This window comes from Sebastes fasciatus, chromosome 14 (genome assembly GCF_043250625.1).
Source record: "Sebastes fasciatus isolate fSebFas1 chromosome 14, fSebFas1.pri, whole genome shotgun sequence".
Classification (NCBI taxonomy): Eukaryota; Metazoa; Chordata; class Actinopteri; order Perciformes; family Sebastidae; genus Sebastes; species Sebastes fasciatus.
Genome location: NC_133808.1, coordinates 12,557,752 through 12,582,310, shown reverse-complemented (window position 1 = coordinate 12,582,310; position 24,559 = coordinate 12,557,752). Strand labels below are relative to the sequence as shown.

Below are 24,559 nucleotides of genomic sequence, written 5' to 3'. Positions count from 1 at the left end.
CTTTGACTTAGAAAGAAAACTGCAATACCCTCATACCCTCCTCCCAAAGAAAGAGCTTCTGAAGCCAAATGATTGTGACTCACACTGAATATTGAAGTCCTCTGACTTGGCTCTACTGGTTGTACCATGCAGGTCTATGCTGGTGACTAAGGCTGACAGGGCCTTTGCATTCAATGCCCCTAGACTGTGAAACAGCCTACCTCAGGACCTCAGGTTAGCTAGCTCTACTACCAATTTTAAATCTCTTTTAAAAACCCATTTTTTTAAAAAGCCTTTTTTTTTTTTTAACTCCATAAGGCAACAGCTTGGTGCACCTTTTCCCCATACCTAATATTGTCCTCTTTTGGCTTATGTGTAGTAACTTATTATTTTGATACCACTGGTTACGGGTTTTAGTTTTCTCATTATTTGGTCTTTATGTTTAGTTCTTTTATTGTTTTTTTTATTTTGTCTGTATTTCATTGTATCTGTGCACGCACTTTGAAACTATGTTTAGAAAGGTGCTATACAAATAAAGATTATTATTATTATTATTATTATGACATTTAAAGCTGAAGGGAAAACATGTAGGCCTTCTTTATTAAAACACCAAAGTCCATATGCTGGACACACATTTGTACTGAGAACATCAATAAAGTCTACATTGTAATAAACACAAGTCACCTTTTTGTGTATTTTCCATACAAGTTTTAGGGTAACTGTGTTGCCAGTTAGTTTTCTCATTATTTGGTCTTTATGTTTGGTTCTTTTATTGTTGTTTTTATTTTGTCTGTATTTCATTGTATCTGTTTAAGCACTTTGAAACTATGTTTAGAAAGGTGCTATACAAATAAAGATTATTATTATTATTATTATTATTATTATTATTATTATTATTTATCATGTTTATAATTCCTAACTTGTGTTTCCATAATATTCAATTGACAGTTGTTATTTTGCTCGATGTACAAATACCCAGGCTTTGAACATCCAGTCCTCCACCTCCAGCAGCAGCAGCAGCATCATGTGATGGTCTCTGTGGTGGTTCAGTGTCTCTCTGCAGACCGAGCAGACAGCGCCCCCCGGTGGAGAGAAGATGGAGCTGCACCCAGAGGAGCTATTACGTCTCAGTGATGTGTCAGAGGGAGTCAGGGCGAGTCTTGACTGCAGACATCGTCGAGTAGCAACCAGGATGCGCATCAATATGAAAAGAAACCTTCGCCTTTCTCTAAACGGTATGATATGTCTCTTTTTTGCGTGTGTTTCTCATCTGTCATATCATCATTTGACGGTTTGTCGAGGGCTTTTCATTCCCACTATAGATGCTGTCATCAGCATCATCAGCACCAGCAGCATCAGCAGCAGCAGAATAAGACATGTTTACAGCCACATAGCAAGGTCTCAAATGTCGACGTATGTGTTTTTATTCCCATCCAGGGCGTGTGTTTTTATTAGTACTGTTCGTCCTGCAGCACCATGCAGCAGCATCACTGGATGAGCATCAGCAGATACATCATGACGCAATAGTTGTTATTGTCCCAGTGTCAGGGAATATTATAAGTATAATGACAATATTATTGGCCAGTGCTGCCATAAATAGATTTCTATTGGACAGCCTGTTTATTTCCACGCACACAGGCTGCCACGGTTTCCCACAGGTTTTACAGAAGGCCAGTAGGTTTTGATGAAGGATTATAATGTTACATGTATATTTATTTTATATCTAAAACCGGATGTGTTGCTCATGGAGCAATGTGTCACGCCATTGCAGGCCTCCCAGATGCTCCCAACAGAGTGGAAGGGATTAAGATTTGATCTGTTAAATCATTGTTTTCACTCTTTTCATAACAGAGAGGGAACTAAATTACACTTTCACCTCTAACTGTGTCCTCTTTTACTGTCTCTTTGCATCTGTGTGTGCTATTGTGTGTGTTTTTGATGCAGATTTTTGAGAGATAAATTGAAGATTTCTGAACTTAAAGCGGCAGTAGGCAGAATGTTTTTGGCATCATTCGGCAAAAATCTCATAATAATCTTTCAGCATATTGTAATTCAAGTGTTCTGAGAGAAAACTAGACTTCTGCACCTCCTCATGGCTCTGTTTACAGGCTTTAAAAAATCTAGAGCGTTCATTCGATGGAGGCAGCTGTCAATCACTAAAGATAAACATCTTGTAGTGTACTGTTTAGCTGTAAAATGAAAAAAGTTTTCTCCGGCTGGTGGGCGGTGCTTGGTATTTCCTCAACTGATCTCAACACAGCTGCCGGGTCACAAACTTTCTCATTTTACAGCCAAATAGTACACTACAAGATGTGTCAGAAAACATTTTATGAGACAAATAGGCATTACAGTAACAGAATATTGATTCATATTTGATCCGCGCTTCTTAGTTTGACCGTTTGATCGGAGTTTGCGAGTGATTGACAGCTGCTCAGAGACGGCAAAGCTCCAGCTCGACTCTGATTAGTTGTTTTCCTCCGGTCTGTGAAATGATTGCAGATGCCATTAGGATTGCCGGAGGACACGGAGGCACATGATTTTTTTTTTTCAGATTACCTGTCTCATACACTACTGTCAGGATATAGTGACCGTTTTAAAATTTACTTTTTTTAATCATATTTGCTCCATTTCTACCCACTGCAGCTTTAGTTGAGCCCTCAGTGTTTTTCCTGATACCTACAGTAAAGACCCACCCACAGTATAACTCTGTGTGTGATCCTTTAGCATCATTAAGAGTTCATTCATCATCATCATCATCATCGAAGTTTTCTTCCTCATGCTCAGTTTACTGCTGTCTGGGTAACAAGAGCTTCTTTATGCGTGACGTTACCTCCTCCTCAGTGTGGATAAATGTTCCTGTGAGTAAACATCCTCCTCTTTGATCAACTCGATCAGAAAGCAGTTTATAGATGCGTGGATGGAGTCTGCCGTTCATGTGTCCATGGTTACGCCAGACATTTCTACATCAAGTAGGCGATTGTAGATCAGACTCATCGGCAACACAGCTCAGCTCTGGACTGAAACAGGATCAGTAAATTGAAATTGAGAGGGACACCGAGGTTACAGGGGGACACAGAGAGAGAGAGAGAGAGAGAGAGAGAGAGAGAGAGAGACGGCACAAGAGCACTAAAAGAAAGAGGGCCGGGGAGGAATGATGACAGAGCAGAAGAAGGGGGACAAGATTTAAAGGGATGAGGAGGAGGTGAGTTAAGGAGGAGGACATCCGAGAGAGAGAGAGGCACTGCAGTGCAGCCGGTGCTGACAGCATCTGCAGGGGGCCAGCTGTGTGCCGCCAGTCTCACTAACTGGGTCAGTTTAGTCTCCAGACCGCCCCAGAGGACTGTCTACCACGAGGACCACCTGAATCCTCTCCTCTCCACTTGCTTCCTTCATGCACCATCATTTCTTCTTCTTTCCTTAAAGCTGGAAAACCAAAATAGTCACCGTCTTCAACGGACCTGTTTCGTCTTTTTGAGGTCAGAGGTCACCTAGAGAGCAGCAGCTGTGGACCTGGTCAGTTTGCTCAGTGGCACTTCATCAGTGTGGATGCTGTTAAGGTGCTTGAACTAGGGCTGGGCGATGTGGAGAAAATCAAACATCACAATATTTTTGACCAAATAGGCCACCTTGATATCGATATTGTAGGGTTGACCATTGGTGCATTCACAAAATATTTACAGAATGAGACAGTAATGTGGATATACTGACAAAGTGGGTAAAGGCAGACAATAGAACCGCTAGAACAGTCTGGTAAGTTTAGAGAATTGCATCTGCAGCCTTTAAAACCGGGAAAAGAAAACACTTATGCCACAATATACAAAATCTAAGACGATATCTAGTCTCATTTCACTATATTGATATAATATTGATATATTGCCCAACCCTAACTTGAACCCAGGAATCTATAACAACAAATCATTATCTGTCAATAAGAGCCGAATCATTGGTAATCAAATAATCACTTCAGTCATTTTCCAAGCAAGGATACCAAATATTCTCTGGTTCAGCTTCTCAAAAATGAAAATGTGCTGCTCTTCAACGTGTTACATCATTATAGTTTTTTGGACTGTCGGTCGGATAAAACAAGCACTTTGACGAGGTTACCTTGGGCTCTGGGAAATTGTGATGGGCATGTTTCACAATTTTCTGACACTTTATAGACCAAGGGAAAATAATCAGCAGAAAATCATGATTAGTTGCAGAGCTGAAACTATGAGTCAATTAATCAATTAGTAACAGTAAATTGAATATTATTGGGTTTTGGACTGTTGGCCGAATAAAAGAAGCACTTTGAAAACTTTATTTTGGGTTTGTAGGAAATTGTGATGGCCATTTTTTCACTTTGTTATAGACAAACCGATTCGTCAAGAAAATAATCAGCAGATTAATTGATAATAAAAACAATCTTTCCATTTTGATTTAGTTTTTCTGGTTGATATTTTTATGATTAATCGATTAGTTATTTATTCCATAAAATGGCTCGGGACGTCTTCAAATGTTTTGTTCTGTCCGTCCAACAGACCAAAACCCAAAGATATTCAGATTATAATGATGTAAAACAAAGAAAACAACAAATCTTCACATCTGAGAAGGTGGAACCAGAGAAAGTTTGCCATTTTTTGTATTAAACAGTCATCAAAATTGTTGTTAATCTCTTTTCCATCTACTGATGAATCAGTTAATTGACCAAATGTTTCAGCACCACTCCCTGGCGTTTGGTCTGCCTTCAAGCAGACTGCATGTAGCTGATCGTCAGACAGATGTGATGATGATGATGATCTGGGGCTCCCCGTGGCTCTCCATTAGATCCACTGTGGGTTTCCTAGAGAGCTCCCTACAGCGCCCCGGGCAGATTACAGCATTTTAAAAGACAGCACCCATTGACAATAACTCCCACGCACAGCCTAATGAGGCAGAGCATCCACGCCGTCATGTTCATCTGTTTTGGTCTCACTCGAAGGTGCCAAAGCAGAGATTAAACTGGCAGAGAGCATCACGCTCACACTCTGGATTTAGTGTGTGTGACTATGCAGATGACTTTGAGTGTTGTGTGTGTGTGTGTGAGTCACTGGGAGATTTCATTTGTGCGCGGCGTGTGACGTCAAAACAGAGTCACGTGTAAAAATAGCCCTCCGATGCTGAAGTCCTTACACATGAATGCACGGTGGCACACACGCATTTGTTCTCGGTGTAGTGTCAAATGAACAGAAACACACACAAGCACTAAAGACGAAATGTTAACTGAATCTGACTCGCCACAGGAAAAGTAAACATTACCTCTAAGGGCGATCTGAATCACCTTTCAGCTCTGGTTAGTCATCAGACCGCTTGCTGCATCCTTTTCCTTTTCTCTTAACCTTTCACATTTTCACATTTCTATTTCTTCCTCTGTGCCTCACTTCTTCTGTGGTTCATATTTGTGCTTAGTTGTGCTTTGCAGGAGCTAAATCAATACACTGACAGCCTGATTGTCTTGTTGCTGATTCTCACTCTGTGTGTGCCACACTTGGCACAGCCTCAGCTTCCTGTCCTCTCACTGTTGCACATACATTTGGCAGGTGCCGTGTTATCTAGTTAACAACATGAGCAGCTCTTTTACGTTGTGGCTTTTGCATCGTTGTCCAAAAATAAGCATCCGACATAACAAGTGAGTGTCACGGTTACACCACAAGCACTTACTGGATATGGTGGAATAATAATAGTTATGTAAGGCCCAAGCGTGTGTGGTTTAAGTGAGGAGGTTGTAATAAACAAGCCGGCATCGTTTCTATCATGAAAAGATGATTTCATTGAATTCTCATATGTTAAGATAGATGTTTAAGGGGACATATCATGCTCATTTTCAGGTTCAAACTTGTATTTTGGGTTTCTACTAGAACATGTTTACATGCTGTATTGTTAAAAAAACACATTGTTTTTCTCATACTGTCTGTCTGAATAATCCTGTATTCACCCTCTGTCTGAAACGCTCCATTTTAGCGCTTGTCTCTTTAAGACCCCCTGATGATTTTTTTGTTGGCCCCCTGACCATTTGTGTCACACCACTGGCAGGTCAGAACTTCCTGTTCATGAGCACTAGTCCATAACAAGTTATGTCATCCTTTGTGGTACATTTATGTGACACTTTCAATTATACTCAAAGATTTAAAGAACACGGGCGAGAAAGTTCATGCTCTTCAGAAGATGACAACATATACATTAATTGTCGCATCGTCATTTTTATGCCTCCGCGCAGGCAACAGCCGTGGCCAGAGGCATTATGTTTTTGTGTTGTGCGTACGTACATCAGGGCGTCAAATACCAACGCTTTGCCACGGTCGTCGGTGTACGATACCGCCGTACAAGGCACCCCTTGAGCGCCAGTATGTGACGTACTTTCGATTAACTAAAATGTAAACCCATCTGCGGCAGCAGTAAATATACAGGGAAAGTGGTGTGTTGACGTAGTTTAAAGAGTGAAAGAGACACACAGGGTGGGTGGGAGAGGAGGTGGACAGGTTCAACAACACAGAGCTTTCATCCAGGAGACCGCTGTTTGTGTCTCGTGAGTTACATTTCAATTTCACTTTACAATCAGCTGTTCGTTCGTGTCCCGTGTTCACAACGTCAAGTCACATTTTCACTGTAATCTTAAGCCCAACCATGTTTTTTTTTCCCTAAACCTAACTAAGTGGTTTTGTTTCGCAATCCTAAATAAGTGTTTTGTTCAATTCACAACATTAAGAAAAACCGAAAAGTGACGCTGACGGCGTTTGGTGGTTAGAATTTGGTGGTCAAAGGTCACTGTGACCTCACAAAATACATTTTTGGACATGACTCAAGAATTCATATGCTAATTATGACAATTTCACAATATTTCTTTAGTAATAATTAATTAATAGGATGAAGTGATAACATTTTGGACAGACATGGATGTAAACTGCAACATGAGTGTTTGGCGGAGGCAAACAATTCTAGTTTTTGTTTCCTTTAGTGGCTGTAAGAAGTGCTTTACTTTTGATTATTGGCACTGTTTAGACACAAGGTTCTTCATACTAAAAATCTTCCCATACAGCAACAAGGGCATAAAATACTGAATTATAAGTTTAGATTAAAAAAAAGAAAGTTGTGTGAGACAATTCCTACGGTGTCCGGGAAGCTACTTGGGAAATAACTGATGCTTCTTTGTGCCTCCACATGACGAGGTTATCTGTTATGTCTGGAGCAGATTGGCTTAATTCATAAAAGACATTTACCTCAGTATCTAAATGTCTGTGCGTGCGTGGACGTTTGTCCAAAAGAAGAAAAAACACCAGGAAAGCACAAATAGCATCAGGAGATGGAAGGTGAAGATTCAGTGTACTGCAGCTCTCTGTTTCATTTCCAACAGCTGTGTGAAAAGTCACACTTTTCCCCCACTGAATTTTATTTCCACTGCCTATATTAGCACATTATCAGAGGGAAAGAGATCAGTCTGACAGGAAACTACTCATATGCGCTGCTCATCTCAGAGTGGAGCATCATGCCAACTTCCATTCGTTATTCATTGCTTTAACCTTGCGTATTGACGACTGTAATGTGATGCTGAGCATGTGTGCAGCCAGCAGCAACCTTCAAATTACAAGCAGTTTTCTAATTCTGTCTAATTTCTCTGAGCTCAGCTGCCGTCTCGATGAAAGGATGACATCAGTATCAAAGATGTCCAGTCTGTCTCGGCTGTTTCTATGGGGACAGCAGATGATCACTTTGATGTTCTTTCAGGTTCATCATTGACAAACGTGTGACCGCTCAGATCAACACACAAAGGAAACCAGCGTGGACATAAAGACACAAAGAGCTGGCGTGACAGACTGGAGTTTGGATTTGGAGTCTGCTCGACATCGCTCCGCTCTTCAGCTCCTTTTATTCTAAAGCTCATCCTCAGTCCCGACGTGAAGCCACCATGTCCGGGAAGGAGCGCAGCCCCCGCCATCGGCCGTGGTCGGTCTACCGGGCCAATACGTTTGATCTCTCAGCTGAGATGATGGGGCTGGCTCTCTCGGGTAACTAAGTAACTGCTGCCATGGTAACCTGTTTACTTCATTGGTGATGAAATAACAAGGCGTTAGAAAAACTATCTCCCCCTCCTCTTTTCTCTCCATCCTGCAGGCAACAGTCAGGATCCAGACGAGCCTGTGCTGGAGTTTAGTGTGGGTAAGTTCAGGAGGAAGAGTAGAAGGCAACACACACACACACACACACACCACTGGCTTTGTCTCCTTTGTGGTGCCGGGAATTAATTACCCCAAAGATCCACTTCCAAACAAAAAAGTAAATTCCTGCACACACTTATCACCTCTGCATTGATTTATGTGGATGTTTTGGTCACAAGGACCTCTTTCAAGACATAAACAATCATAAAGTGACACCGTGCTTAAAGGGTAACCTGGTCAACCTGGACCCTATTTTCCCATGTTTTTGTGTCTAAGTGACTAATAGGGACAACAATTTCTGAAATTGGTCCAGTATTGAGGGAGAACGCTGTAACCGGCAGCCACGAAACGAGCTGTGAGGGCAAGTGAGCAGCGTCAATGTGACGTTGCGTTCACTAAAAATACTTGTTTTTGCCACTGACAGGCTCAGAGTGTCTGACAACATTATGGAAAGAAACCTACAGAGAAAGAAAATGTTTTTCTTACTTTCTCTTGATCCAGTCTGTTTGTTATTGTGTCTAAGTCCTGCTCAACACAACAAACTCTGTCCGGTTGGCACTCGCGGATGTATTCCACTATTTTACTGTTTTCTTCCGGCAACACGTCACCTCGCCAGATTTCAGAACGAGACTTCTCCTCCAGCGAGACTCTTTCCATAATGTCAGACACTTCAATAATCAGAGCCTGTCATGGCATAAACAAGCACTTTTAGAGGACGTAAATGACGGTGCCAGCTTGCCCCAATAGCACCATATTGCTGCCGTCTACAGCGCTTTACCTCAACACTGGACCAATTTCAGAAATTGTTGTCACTATTTGTCAGTTAGACACAAAACATAGTAAAACAGGGTTCAATTTGAAAAATACCAAATTTACCCTTTAAATACAGAACATAATTGCATGATAATCCACAGCTGGGTCGGAGGTGTGTCCATGATCACACACAAAGAAAACACCCACTCAAGTTTCAAAAGGCTCAAATCAATCAAAATAGAAAAGTAGCAAGACAATTATCAACTCTTATACAGTACTACTAATCTAAAACCTTGGTTGTGGCCCTGACGACAACAATATCCCACTTTCCCAGATTTTGTGCAAGAAAGAGTTTGGGATTTGTTGACAATAAGAAATGAAAGAATAATAGTTAAGCCTTATTCTTTAAAGCTGCAATAATCAATATTGTTAATTGTTATTTTTGTGTAATGTGCTGGTAGTTACACTGCACTTTTTTAGCATCTTTCAGTTAATTGTTTAGGTTTTACAGCCCAACTGGACACAGCAGGATATTATACAGTTTCAAAGACAGAGTTGAGTCCTAAAAGGAGAGTAAATATTGGACTTACATTCACCCAGAAACACACCTCCAAATGAACGATAAGGTTGCTCCATGTCTGTAAATAGGCAAGTGTTTGCTAACATGTTCACATTATTGATTTAGTATCAATGTTTACAGCTTCCCATTATTGGGCAAAAACACCATGTGATGCTACTTTAAAGGATGAAGGATGACCTTGTCAAGAGGTGACTACACCCTTTTGTGTGGAAAGACTTGTTTAATTGTTATCACTTGTCCAACCAAAAAGCATTGCTAGAAACAACAGCTGCTTGTCAAGTCGTAACAACTCAAAAATACTGTATTCAATTCCTCCCTTGGCCCAAGGATTAGTGACCACCCCACCATTAAATCCCACCGCCTGTAATCTCTTCCTGTGTTTATACTTTATGTCTCTGCAGCCTGCAGCGAGTTGGTCACTCCCTCTCTGGACCGTAAGCCGACCAGCTTCGTCGCCGTCAGCTGCACCACTCCGCCCCAGGCCTTCTGGACCAAGCACGCTCAAACTGAAATCATAGAGGTACCCCACTGTTCGCTTTCTCTTGCTTCCTGCCTGCTGTTGGAGACTTCAAAACCAGTTCACCACCTCTCTCCCGCTCTCTGTCTGTCTCTGTCTGTCTTCAGGGCACCAGTAACCCCATCTTCCTGAGCAGCGTGGCGTTCTTTCAGGACTCTCAGGTCAATCAGCAGACTCAGGTCAAGCTCTCTGTCTACGATGTAAAGGACCGCACACAGGGCACGGTAAGCCCCAACACAAAACCACTTGTCTTCACATTTCCTTAGTTCTTATCTACTCAAATCCTGTATAGTCTTCACTTATGTGGGTGAAATCCTCTAAATCTTTTGGGTGTGTGTGTGTTTTTATGTGGCAGATGTACATGCTCGGTTCGTCCATGTTTTCTGTGAAAGAGCTGCTGCAGGACAAACACCACAGACTGCACCTGACTCTCAGGTAACACAACACACTGTGCCCTCTTCCTCTATCAGTGACATAATGATGGACACGGCACCGCTTGCTGGATTTTGGGTTTAGGGATGTTTAACTCACTCGGTGTCATTGTGGGTCAGGTCGGCGGAGAACGAGCGCGTGGGCAACATCACCGTCATCGCCTGGCAGATAGAGGAGAAGCGTGAGCAGAGAGCTCCTGTTGCAAGATTACAGAGAGGAGACACGGTTAATGGGAGGGTGAGTGAGTCAGGACAGAAATACTTGAAAGTATTAAAACTGAAGTGATTGGTTGATCAATCGATTATTAGATTGACAGAAAAATAATATTTTTTGTAATCGAGTCATCATTTAAGCCCTTTTTATTTATTTTTTATATATATATTTTATGAAAATATATATATTTACATATATATTTATTTTTAAAATTAATTAATTAATTAATTAATTAATTTATTTATTTTTTGACTGTCGAACAAAAACAAACTGTTTGATGACATCACTTTGGGCTTTTGAAAACTGTGATTGGCATGTTTCACTTTTTTTTTTAGGACAAACAATTATCAAGAAATCAAGAAAATAATCTGCAGATTAATTGATAATAAACATAATAGTTGCAGCCCTTGAATATCTATTTAACCTCTTATTGTTTTGCCTGGTTAAGTAGAGTATATCCGCCCTCCGCCTATTTCTGGTTGTAATGTTTTAATAACAGGTCACAGATCAATGAATGAGGAAAGAAAGACACATGAAGTTTCTCTTTAGGCAAAACATGATAGTGATTTTTTTTGTGTATATGTGTGTGTTAGATGGTTCTCCCTGTCGATGAAAGCCTGACTGAATCCATGGGCATTAAATCCAAGTCTTCATCTCTGTGTAAAGACCCGCTGCTAAAGGCTGGTGAGTATATGAACTAAATATCAACCTGTATCACTATGTGAGAGTTTAGTAACTGGATTGCTAGCTGTGTCCTGGTGATTCATGGCTGTGATAGTATGGTTCGGTCTGCTTCAGCGTTCGGGGGTGTCATGTCACGAACGTACCGGCTCCCCACCACGGACGGCAACCACCTTCGGATCCTGGAGCAGATGGCGGAGAGCGCGCTCTCCCTGCATATCCCACGACAGTTTGTCAAGCTGCTGCTGGAGGAAGACGCCGTCAGGTAACGTTGAAAATTATCTTGATATATTGATCAGAAGCTTCAACATCTATGTATAGGACAGTGGGCAACCTCCGGGTCTGAAAAGTGAAGCCAATGCAGAAGTGCCTTAAACTTGCATTCTTTCTATTAGCCAGCAGGGGGCGACTCCTCTGCTTGTATAGAAGTCTATAAGAAAATGAGCCTACTTCTCACTTTATTTATTACCTCAGTAAACATTGTAAACATGAGTTTATGGTCTTAATCACTAGTTTCAAGTCTTCTTCAATACAGCATGATGTTCATTTAGTAAATTATGGTCCCATTTAGAGCATAAAGCAGGGGATGCTTTAGGGCGTGGCTACCTTGTGATTGACAGGTCGCTACCACGGCATTGTCCAGTCTGGGAGTTGTCTGTGTTTTCATCTTTAACCCTTTCACAGTGTGTTTTCAGTTCATGAAAGTTAATTGTAATATTTTTGTCACCTAAATATGTCATATTTAGCGTTTGGTTGTACTTAGCTCCACCCTCTCGTGTCACTTCTGGTTGTAAAACACCAAGAGTGCGTGGCCAAAATGCCGAACTCGAGGCTTCAAAACCATAGCCAACAAACCAATGGGTGACGTCATGGTGACTACATCCACTTCTTATAATGTCTACAGGCATAGGAGCAGCAGGGTGTTGTAGCGCAGTGACCCTTTAAAGCAAAGCTATGTCTACCTGCTACTCTTTGTCAGGGCTGCAGTATTTGAGTCCAGTCTAATGACAATTTCCAACTTGTCTTGGTGTCTTGGTTGTTTTGATTTTGATTGTCTCGGTCTCAGCCACCAGTCTCACCTTTTACAGTCTTCGTTCTTTTGTAACTTTCATTTTCCTTTATTTGATATCTCGTACACTGATCTGTACTGTCACTTCCTAGTGCAAATCCAGTTTTCCAGTTTTCCATAAAGTATCTTGTAAAAACGTCCTTCTTGATGTACCGCTTACGTAGTTTAAAGTGTGGAAAGATATGATACTGTCAGATTTACTGTATATTGCAACCTCTTACAGTGCGTATGTCTCATTTGTAGACATTAAACTGAAATGTGTGATATATCATGAACTATATATTCTTCTTGTACTCTATTATTGTATCATCATCATACGGTCAAAGAAACATCATCATTACGACTCCCACTGCTGCCGTTTTCACTAATGGTTGCTTGTAATGTTGGTGTTTTGAGACGTTGGACCTGCTCAACTGCAGACATTAATTGAAAAAGCTGCACTAACAGCAAGCTGTGAGATCATCAGTGCATCAGCTGGATGTCTTGATCGTAAATGCGTAAGTGTGTTGTGTGCAGGGTGTGTGAGCTGGAGGAACTGGGCGAGCTGTCTGCATGCTGGGAGAACCTCAGGAGGCAGATCATCACTCAGTATCAGACCATCATCCTCACCTACCAGGAGACCATAAGTGACTTGCACGAATACAAAGGTTAGAAACACAATTAAGCTGTTTATAACGTATCGCTTTAAAGGGGCACTCCACCAGTTTTACATGTCGAAGTCAATCAGTCACAGGGAGTAGCCTACTTCACAGCCTGTGAAGAAACTCATTTACTCTGGCTCTCTATGCTTCATAACGTTACTACTCTGCTGCTCTTTGCTGCAAAACCTCACCTCAGCTAGTCAGCGACTTGCCGTAATTCGGTGTAGTTTATATGGAAGTTAGCCCGCTACAACGGTAGGCTACACATAAAATTGGCCGCCGCTCTGACAATCCTGCTACATTGATTTTAATCTATTTCTATGGGACTAACAAAAAGATGCTTTTAAGTGTCATTGTGGGAAGTGTAAGATCCAGTGTTTTTGGAGCTTGACCCCTATTAGGGACTAAAACTTGGCCTCTGCCACATCAATTTTGACCATTGATTTTTTTTTTTACATGTCTCTTACAGTTTGAACAATTTTATGAAAGTGCAATACTAAATCGTTGAGTGCCCCTTTAATGTAAAATATCACATTAAGATGTATCTATACCCTATTACGGTATGTACAGATACAAAGAACGTCTTTCCTCCTTTCTGCTCCCTCCAGGTCCTTCATTTAAGTCTAGTACCTTGAAAGCTGAGAAGAAGTTGGAGTTTATTCCTACTAACCTGCACATCCAGAGGATGAGAGTACAGGGAGAGTCTGGCTATGGTAGGTATTTGTACTGCAAGGTTTTAATGATATTGTTTAGTCAGTATCTTATTCCATCCTCTGTATTACTGTCCTCTGATCAGACCGGACATACGATGTTGTGACTATTGGTGCACCAGCAGCCCATCATCAAGGCTTTAAAGGCTGCGGCCTCCGGAAACTGCTGCACAAACTTGAAGAAGCCAGGAAACAGTGAGTAGAGCAAAGCAGAAAACACATGAGCTTCATGGATTTATGAGAGAATAATTTATCTCTGTTTGTGATTTTTTTTTTTGCCTTACTCAATCAGGATTTATGTGGAGGAAAGGTGAGATTACGTGTGTTGTATTATAAATTTGTTGTGTGTTTTTTTTGTCACTGCTGTGTTTGCCATTCAGTACTTATCTTATCTGTCTCTATCTTTCACACACACCCAAAGCTCTGCTGGTTCTGGCTCTAAACGAATGGCGTACCAGCCTCAGGATGTCGTGAAAGCGAAGGAGCTGATTGGCCAAATAAACACTCTGAAGACACAAGTGTGTTACTACGCTGAACGTCTGTCTCGAGCCGCCAAGGAGCGCTCAGCCAACGCTCTGGAGAGAACCCTCGCCATCCTGTCAGAGAAGGTAGGAGAGCGCTCAGAGCGCGTTATAGTTTCTTCTTTTTCACTCTCCCTCTGGCGTCCACCGATTCCTCGAGCTCTCGACTTTTTTTCTCAACTCTTATTGCCTCTTAGAAACGATCAGTGATTGCAAGCCAAAAATGTCTTTAAATAAAATGTTTGCAGTCGAGCGCAGTAGAAAAAAAGGACTAATAGAATACTGTAAAACATATACAGGTATACTGTGTATATATATACACTGTATATATATATATATATATATATTCATCATATGTCAGACTTTTCCCAAGATACCAACACCTTTTTACAATTTTATTAGTAACTGTGCTGATCTGTTTTTCCAAGATAGAGGCTCATCAAGCTGTACACCCAGAAATCGTGTAGACTGCACCTCGTCAATAATAGTATCATTATTTTTTATGTTTAAAGGCTGTTAATCATTCCCTGGCAGAGTACCAAGGAGAACACAATATGTTTTCTTAATATTGAGAAATAATTTTTTACAGTTAAACCAACCACTTATCTCGATGAGTTCTTCTGTTCTGATAATCTAAATAATCCATTTTGGAAATGATGTCATTGTTTTCACTGACCTTGCACTGAGATGACATGGACTGCAGTTGCGTTTCCAGTAATCTAACCTTCTTTTCCACATGAGGTAACTCATCGAATTGAGCTTGGGAGAATTGCAGGCTGGATGTTAATTGCTGGACCTCTTTCATGATTCAGTCGTAGTCTCTAGATGTAAAGTTTGCCTCTTGTCGGTTCAGCATTTCCACATAGAAGTGTTTTTGCTGTTCAAGCATGTCCTTCAAAACTTCCATATTTACAAAATCTTCATTGCTGGTGGCGTTCTTTTTGTTTTTACCACGAGACACGGTTAACTAGCACTTAGCAGGTTGTGCTCAGGTTGTACCAGCAGTTGATGACCAGTCAGGCCTGTTTGTCAGAGTCCTAGTAGGTCCAGAAGTCCACCAACCTGGATTACAGCCACAAACTCAAGCGTTGATGCAATATTGAGAGAAAATACAGATAAAAATCAGCTTGGTTCAGAGCTCCAGGCAGGATCACATAGATTTTTTTGCTTGATTTAGACAAGGCAGATTCTCAGAAGCAGGGCATAGCAGTCATTTTGGATTCCATTGGATCTCATAGACATTGTTTTATGCAAAAAAATAATAATAATTTCAAAAATCACACACTTCTTACGGAAAATAAAGTAAAAAATGTATTCTGCCTTTTCTCACTGATTTTTAATGTCACAGTTTATGAACTTTAAAGAGCATTTTTTGCCCCAAATCACTGTTCAGTTAATGCCCACAGCATCACCACTGTTACCAGTCTCTCTATTTCCTCTCCCTCTCCTCTTGCAGACTCGTCAGTTGGTGACCGTGTGCGATTCCAAGCTGCTGGCCTCAGCCATCCTCGCCCTGGCGGCCGCCCGCCCAGAGTCCACTCTGCAAAGCACCCCGTCCCCGTCCTCCTCTTCCCTTTCACCCTCCTCTCGTTCCCCGTCGCGCTCCCCCTCCCGCCACCCGACCTCCCCGTCTCGTGCTGCCATCTCGCCTTCTCGCCACATGGCTCCTCCGGAGGGCAACGGAGGGAGTAAAAACAAGCGTGCCTCCTTGCAGGCAGATGTGCAAGAGGAGGAGTGGGTAAGAGAAAGTCCATCTGCCTCTTTGATGTTCATGTGTGTGTTGCTTTATGTTCATTTGTTGTAAATGTGTTTGTGTGCAGGAGAAGGTTTGGCTAAATGTTGATAAGAGCCTGGAGTGTGTGATCCAGAGGGTAGACCGGCTGCTGCAGCGAGACAAAATCCAGAGCGACAGCAGCTCGGAGGATGTCTTCCTGCTGGCCAGCGAGGAGCCGGGTAGCACTAAGAAAGGTACACACACATACACACACACACACACACACACACACACACACACACACACACACACACACACACAGACTGCTGTATGGGTAGTGAGTGATGTACTGATCAATCTCACTGATGAGTACAAAGATCAGAGGGTTGTTATGAATGTGTCACTCTCATGAGGTATCCATAGTAACCAAGAAGCACCATCACCATCATCATCATCATCATCATCATCATCATCATCATCTTCTTATAATCATAATCAACTGCTTCAGTGTCACTGGATGTGTATCTAAACAAACTTTCTCTCACTCGCAGAAGTCAGCCCAGAGGTAGAAAAGAAGTCCCCAGGTGAGACCAATATTTCCTTTACAAATCATCCTTGTATGTGCTGGACGGAGGATTAAACCCAAATAACAATAGCAAGTTTATATCTACAGTCTAGCACATTATGTACACATAGGCAATTCAGTTGTGCTTTACATAAATAAAAACAAAAAGGAACATCCTTATATGAAATATGATTAAAAGATAGTACAAAGTACATAAAAAATGTATTCCTGCAATTTGATTTTTGTTTGAAATGTTAAAATACAGCATTATATAATGTATTAGTTATGTGTAAAATAGAATTGTTTACAATATAGAAAAAAAGAAAAATAGGACTAATTGTATTAAGACATTACGTAATAAATTTTAACCAACTTAAAAAAAACAATAATAATATTTCAAACGAGAATTTAAAAATGTGGTCATTTTCAAGGATATCTGCAAATGTTGCGGTCATAAGTCCATGTGGGGATGCTTGATATGCAGATAAGTTTGCAGGAAATTTCCAGGACAAATATATTGATATTTATTTTGTATATATTCATCATTAAACATTAAAAAAGTTTGAAATTGAGCGTATTTTCCATATGATGCACCCGGCACTTCCTCCATTCTCTTGTAAACAGAATACAAAGATAAGTAGAAGTATTCTCTCTGTGGCCCAAATATAATGTGATTTTAGTAGATTGGATTTAATTAATTTTAAATTGTTAATTTTTAAATACGTCAAAGTCATTAAATACAGATGCACATGTTTATTAAATATTTTTCTTTATAGTGTTTGCACGCTCCCTGTGTGTATTCATGTGTATTAAATGCTGTGTGCCGTGTCTGCAGGTGAGTGGAGCGACGCCCTGTACCCTCTCCTCACCACGCTGACAGATTGTGCGTCTCTGATGAGCGACAAAGCCAAGAAGGCCATGGTGTTTCTGCTGATGCAGGACAGCGCCCCCACCATCGCCATGAGCCTCACCCTACAGTACCGCCGCGACGTCGTCTTCTGTCAGACGGTCCGCCAACTTCTATCTATTCTGTCTTTCATACAGTACACGTGTAGTTTGGGATAATTAATATGCATTAAAAACATGAGCAGTAATCGCTGATATTGATATGAGTTGTGCTTCTTCCAGCTGACGGCGCTGATCTGCGGCTTCGTTATCAAGCTGAGGACCTCTCTCTGTGACTCAGGCTTCCTCAAGCAGCTGCCCACCATCGGCTTACTGGTGCAGTACGAGGGCCTGCTCAGCACTTATGGTAACTTGTGTGCATGTGTGGTTGTTTGGAAATGTATCAACACACAGCACTATGAGAGTGCACACCTCCACCAAGGCTGTAAAATCTTGCAGAAATAGGTTTTAAATGTTAAGAAATGTTAAATCTAGAGTTAGATTTGAGATATCAAGCAAACATACAGGACCAAAACTATAACATCCTTGGTTGAGTGCATGTTCTTTGTGTTACCTTTCCGTGATGACTCCTTGTTTCTTTAAGGTGAGGAGCTGGCCATGTTGGAGGATATGAGCGTTGGAGTGATGGACCTGAGAAATGTCACCTTTAAAGTTACCCAGGCGTCTTCGGGCTTCGCTCCAGACATGCTGCCGGTGATCACGGGAAACAGGAACGGCTTCAACGTCAGGGTCCCGATGCCCGGGGCGATGTTCGACACGCTGCCGCGGGAGATCCAGAACGGGATGCTGCTGCGCGTGCAGCCCGTCCTGTTCAACGTGGGGATCAACGAGCAGCAGACGATGGCTGAGAGGTGAGTCGCTGAGATCAGAGGACAGGAGAAGTTGAGGGTTTGAGGACAGAAAGAACATGGAGGAGAAAGGGCACACCAGAGGAAAATGGCAGGTGTAGGTCAATTCTTTGACATTATGGTCACTATAAACATACCTATTATACACCTATTTATCAAAGTGCTTTTACCATATAAAAAAGTGGAATGGCCATTTTCTCAAAATGACTCACTCTTTAAACGTCAGGTTGTATAAATGTTGAATAATTCAGCAAAGAGCTGAATTATTCAAATAGCTTTTGTCTTTTGGAGTTGTTTTTCAGTTTTTTTCATGAGGTTTTCTATATGAAAACAATATGTTTAAAGCCTCTGAACACCCTCACAGGTGTTTTTAGTTAATCTGGCTGATGAGACCTCTTCTCAGGACTTGGTGGGCGTATATAGACTAATTGAGTGACATCTTCCTGAGTCTCCTGTTAGCTTTGTTGCACCTGTTAGGGCAGGACAAATTGCACCTTTAACATTCTTATTAGTAGATGAATATTAGTGACCTAATAGATTCCCATCATAGCTTCACCTACCTTCAACCTGAGCAGAGGTCTAATCAGTCAGAATAACTGAAAACACCTGTGTGGGTATTCAGAGGCTTTAAAAAATGTTTCAAATATTTTGTCCCTAGAAAAAAAACAATTAAGAAACCGCAAAATATAAAAGAAAATCTCTGCAAATGACCAACTTGTTGAACTCTAGTTTAAAACCCATTAAACCTGCATACGTCGTACAGTAGAGCGATGAAATATTTTGAAATTACATTACTTATTTAGGGCGGAACAAGTGTGATAGTCATGAAAGATTACAACTGTAATATATTAAATGTGTGTCCAGGTTTGGAGACACGTCACTACAAGAGGTGATCAACATGGAGAGCATGACTCGCCTCAGCTCGTACTACGACCAGTTTAAAGAGGTCCTGCCAGAAGACTGTGAGTTTATATACATGCAAAACACTTTGATCAGAAGGATCTTGTTCTCATATTTAACTCATCGTTCCACCCCTGCTCTCTCCTCAGGCCTGCCTCGCTCCCGCAGCACCACCGGTGTGCCCGAGCTGCTTAAACAGCTGAGCCAAAACGTGAACTCCAAGAAGAGCAAGAACGTGGAGATTTTGTGGCAAGCAGCCGAGGTAGACTCGCTTCCCGTGTCTTCTCTATGCACATTTAAAAGCTCCGTCTTCCTCCTCTAATCTCTTTCTCTGAACCCCCGAAGGCGTGTCGCCGCCTGAACGGAGTGCGCTTCACCAGCTGTAAGAGCGCCAAGGACCGCACAGCCATGTCCCTTACCCTGGAGCAGTGTCAGATCCTGCAGCAGGAGCACGCCCTCGCACCACAGGTCTTCTACCAGGCCTTGGACTGTATGCGCAGGTCAGCTGATGAAAGATGAAAGATGTTATAACCCCTCCACCATTATAGAAATAGATAATACATACCCTCTGTTTCTCCACAGTGAGGGCTGCAGAAGAGAGAACACCATGAAGAATGTGGGATGTCGTAAATACGCCTTTAACTCTCTCCAGCTCAAGGCCTTCCCCAAACAGTATCGCCCTCCGGAGGGCACGTACGGGAAAGTCGAGACCTAAGTGGACTCTTCTAACTGGAGGAAAACCAAAAGACTGAAGGGGATAATGATGATAGCACCACACAAACAAAAAAACAAACACAAACTGGAACAACAGCCCTTTGTTTCGTGCTTAGTCACTGTTAAGATGATTAATGTCCAAGTGCCAGTGCTACTGTAGATTGTTTTATAGCGGTTTCCCCCTCTCCTCCAGTAGTACTAGAATAATCACACACTTTTCACGGCCACTTCACAGCCAGTAAACGTGGCTTTCTGTGTTACATCGTAGCCCGTGTGCAGACAACACCGTTGGCTGCCGTACCAGTCGTAGCATCAGGAAGCTGAGTCATTTTAACTCCTGTTCCTAGAAATAAGATGTGCAAAATGTCTCAGCCTGTAGAAAGACGATGTGGGGCACATGTTTGTCCTTGCTGCTTTCATTTGATTTGTATCAATTATATGTGTTTTAAAGGATAAGGCTGTAGATATTCTACATTTTTGTTAAGACCACAACCAACAATGAGTTGATCTTACTGATAAGGACTGGCTACTGATGCAGCTTGTTCCTGTGTGCCATAGAGCTCCATTGTTGTTTAAATCTATTAAATACACACTGAGCCTCACTGTCATTCATTATCCTTCATTGTGGTGAACATGGACACTGTCGTTTATTCTGAGTAAATCCTGCAAACTCACTAGCTCACCAAATGTGTATTAATGCACCCCTGAAAATAGTCCCCAACAAATGCACTATTTACTCCTGCTTGAGTCACATTTGTTATAAACTATAGTGCCCAGCTGTTTTACGGAATTACTGACTTAAAAATAAAATAAAATGGGCCACAGACGGGATAAGGAAGTAGTAGGAAAAGCATTGACAAACAAGTTAATGCATTGTTGGTTTTTGGTCTTTTAATGGGATTTATTGATAATAATAAAAATAAAAATAATACCAGCCTTGTCCTTTAAAGCTATGCTAGGCAAAAGGTTAATAAAGGATTCATTTCCATTTCCTAAAACACAAAGTAAAGCTGCATTGAGAGTCCACAGATCTGATCTTAAGTGACAAATTTAAGCTAATGATAACAGCAGCAAGCCGGCGTGTGATTGGTGATTACAAAATGTGATATATTTCTGGAAAATACGTTTTTAAGGAAATGACGACATGTATCTTGCTGCCATTTGGAGCTGCCTACATGTGAAGTTGCCTAGTGTAGCTTTGATTAGACGATGAGATTTGTCAAAACAGATCGATCTTTGCATGTTAACATATTTCTCTGGACCTAAAGCATTTACTTTGTTTATTTCAGTGCTTTTAGTCCGTTGTCTGTTTCCATCCCACTGTCTCTCCTTCTCACATTTCTTCTTCAACCACATAAATATTCAGCACCGTAACACTCTCTACAACAAGCACAGCTCTTCTTTAGAAAGTTCATATCTGACACCACTTTCTGACATTTGTATTATTACAATAATGTCTAAGCTAATGTGATTTCTGAGGGTCTTCTGATGCTACATTGGAAGCATCGTTGAGGAACTGGTTCACAAATCGTGGGCATCGGATTATTCTATAAACATATCTACAGATATTTAAGACATTTCTGAAGGTTATATGCAGCACTGTTATTTGGTTTGATTGCCCTTGAATTATGCAGAACTTTGTGATCAAAATTGGATAGCAAATTTGTTAATTTAACCTGCATGAAGATTAAAAAACTACTGCTTTATACTATTGTAATTGTATACCGTTACGATTAAGAGTACCCACGAGCACTTGATAGATGTTTTCAGACTGAAGTGAAATAATGCATATTGCATTTTTCTACTGACCATCAACGACACTTCTTCTGTTGTCAGTTTACCAGCTCCGTTGTACCTTATTGTACAAAACTTACAGAGACAGTGGATTTTATTTTGAAAATGTTATTTTGCTTACAGGTTTTTATGTTGATATGGCTGTTGTTGCCAAATGCTGTTCTAGTTTTATCCATTGTTATTGAGTAAGTTAGGACCTTGTTCTGATCGGTTGTACGTGCACACAGGTTGGACAGGGCAGTTTGGGAGAAGGCTGCACCCCCACAGAGTTATGAAGTGAAACTGGATGATGAATAAAGGCTTGTCAATGCCAAAAACGAGTGTGTCAGTAAATTAAATGAGACATTATTGTTTGTGAATATTTCGTCCTCTCAAATTTGTCTCAAAGAGAGGCATCTTCAAAAAGTACTTCCACAGCTGCATTTTGATTATTCTGTCAGTATCATTATCTCCATTTTTATTTTTCTCTCTCTGCCCCGGGTCCTAGACCTTTAGTTCTACCCAAACCTCCAGATGTGTGTTAGGTTTGTGGAAGCTTGGATAACTACAAAAAAATATTTCGGAATATGCACAACACCTGGACCCTGAAACTGAAGCAATTCAGCCATCATTAATTTGATTGTTTACATCTGTGCATTTCCTATTGTGACATGTCAAAACGTCTCCTGTGAACAATCATCATGTCAAATAATTAAAATCACCTGTGTGTGTTTAGCATGAATGTGTCATGTAGAACGATCCTGTGTCAAAACTAGTTTTAATCCTGTTGTTCACAAGTAATTCCATATATAAATGTGTTTACTTTAAAGGTAGGGTCGGTAATGTGGAGAAACTAGCAAGAGTACGCTAGATTTAAAAAATTAGCCAACTGAAAAGTCCAGTCCAGTGTTGACAACTCTTTTACAATGAAAGTAGCCAGCAGCACTAGCTCCAAAAGTCAGCAAAACTGACAGTCCGTCCTTTCAGGCCTCCCTCCCAAGCCACTCCCCCAAAATTATTGGTATGAAATTAACATATCATAATGAACGTAAACAACAAACATGGCTATTGTTAGTACTCACAGCTGTCAAGGAAGCAGCTTGTGGAAGACTCGAGTGCACGGACAGAGTGAGCGCAGGCAGGTAGGCAGGTAGGCAGGTAGGCCGTCCATTGGATTGGATTAGACGGGTTTATTACAGTCCTTGGACAGCCACAGAGCATTTGATTTATTGACTGCTGTTGGGATGTAATGAGAATTTCAACAAATATAACAAAAAATGTATTTGAACAACACTACCAACCCTACCTTTAAGTGTCAGTATGCATACACAATGCACAGAGAGTGATGATGGAAGTACAAATGGAGCCTTCAAATGAAACTCGTGAGCTTGTGTTTACAACACGGGAAGTCGTGTACACAATATGCTTTGCATTCAAGTGGTTAAGTCGTGAGAACACTGCTACTAAGCAACGGCAATATTAACGTTACTGTTGGTGTCTAAAAGCCACAGAGGTTAACGATTTAGCAAGCGGGTAACATAATGCAGAAAATGCAAAGACATAATGACAGAGGAAAATTTTCCTCAGACAAATTATAAAATTATGAAGAAAAACAATGTACAACTGAAATTACAATATATTAACTTATTATGCGCCAAAAAATGTAATTCCATGGCTTCCGCCATTTCAAACACGTTACAACTTGTGAACTCGGAGCTATCATAACTTTCCACTTACGAAGTTGTGAATACCACAAGAGGGGGGCGTTCATATGGACTCTTCTCATGAACCCGGTAAACACGACCCTATATGAAGACACCAATATTGCCAATAGGGCTCTGTGGCTTCTTTTTGCCCCGGGGCCTCTAAATGAATTAATCCGGCCTTGCTTCTGATGCTTCTGACTGTGTTCAGTCGTTTTTATTCATTTGACTATAAAACAGAAAAGTCTATGACAATTATTTAAACAAACATGTGGACAACAAAAGAGACCTGGGTTAATATATATATATATATTGTTAGAGTCGCACCAAAACATACCAGTGTTTACCTTTAAAGGTCCCATATTATGCTCCTTTTCAGGTTCATACTTGTATTTTGTGTTTCTACTAGAACATGTTTACATGCTGTAATGTTAAAAACAACTTTATTTTCCTCATACTGTCGGCCTGAATATGCCTGTATTTACCCTCTGTCTTAAACGCTCCGTTTTAGTGCATTTCGAAGAAAAAGCAACAGAATTGCGTTGCTAGGCAACTGCTTGGGTCCATGTGTACTTCCTGTCAGCTGATGACATTCACATACACCGCAACCAGGAAATAAACTGGGACACATTTAGAATGTTTATATTTAAAACTGCGTAAAGGGGTCTAAATATTGTATATTTGTGACATCACAAATGGACAGAAATCCTGACAGCTTGTTTCAAATGCAGAGTTTCTGAATACGGGCTGTGTGTATTTCCCTGTGGACTGAGCGTTTTGATACTTTCACAGTGTTTATATAGGACTGAAGCCTGCTTTATAATAAAAAAACAAACATGAAAATCTCAGTTTTTTATAATATGTCCCCTTTAAGGGTATTTCCGGAAGTGACGTCACTTCCATAGACGTTCACTCACGCATGCAAAAAGATAGTAACGGACACCAAAGGTGTGGAAGATGTGGAGGAGAACATGAGTATGGCAAATGTGCCCAGGGAGCAAAGCTGAAATGCTGCAATTGCGGCGGAGAACATAGCTCAGCGTACGGTGGATGTGAGGTCAGCAAAAGAGCGGCAGAGGTGCAGAGAGTCAAGGTGTATCAGGGAATCGGCTATGCAGAGGCAGCAAAGAAGGTTTCAGGAGGAATAAAGGTGACAAAGCAAAATAACA

At 41.1% G+C, this 24,559-nt stretch overlaps 1 protein-coding gene across 2 annotated transcripts; it reads left to right on the top strand.

Moving 5' to 3' along the window:
- The first annotated feature begins 1,076 nt into the window (after positions 1 to 1,076).
- inpp4aa (inositol polyphosphate-4-phosphatase type I Aa) lies at positions 1,077 to 20,964 on the top strand. Of its 2 annotated transcripts, XM_074658890.1 has the most exons (24): positions 1,077 to 1,214; positions 7,720 to 8,000; positions 8,107 to 8,151; positions 9,885 to 10,003; positions 10,108 to 10,224; positions 10,356 to 10,435; positions 10,552 to 10,669; positions 11,239 to 11,329; positions 11,444 to 11,591; positions 12,912 to 13,042; positions 13,645 to 13,749; positions 13,833 to 13,941; positions 14,039 to 14,056; positions 14,168 to 14,354; positions 15,724 to 16,005; positions 16,088 to 16,235; positions 16,533 to 16,565; positions 17,382 to 17,554; positions 17,675 to 17,798; positions 18,036 to 18,303; positions 19,165 to 19,262; positions 19,350 to 19,462; positions 19,546 to 19,700; positions 19,783 to 20,964. In XM_074658890.1, the coding sequence occupies exons 2-24, from the start codon at positions 7,901 to 7,903 to the stop codon at positions 19,913 to 19,915; spliced, it is 2,895 nt and encodes a 964-aa protein (XP_074514991.1). In that variant the 5' UTR covers positions 1,077 to 1,214; positions 7,720 to 7,900; the 3' UTR covers positions 19,916 to 20,964. The 2 variants fall into 2 exon arrangements, with proteins under 2 accessions (XP_074514991.1, XP_074514992.1); XM_074658891.1 differs by lacking the exon at positions 14,039 to 14,056.
- Positions 20,965 to 24,559: the final 3,595 nt, after the last annotated feature.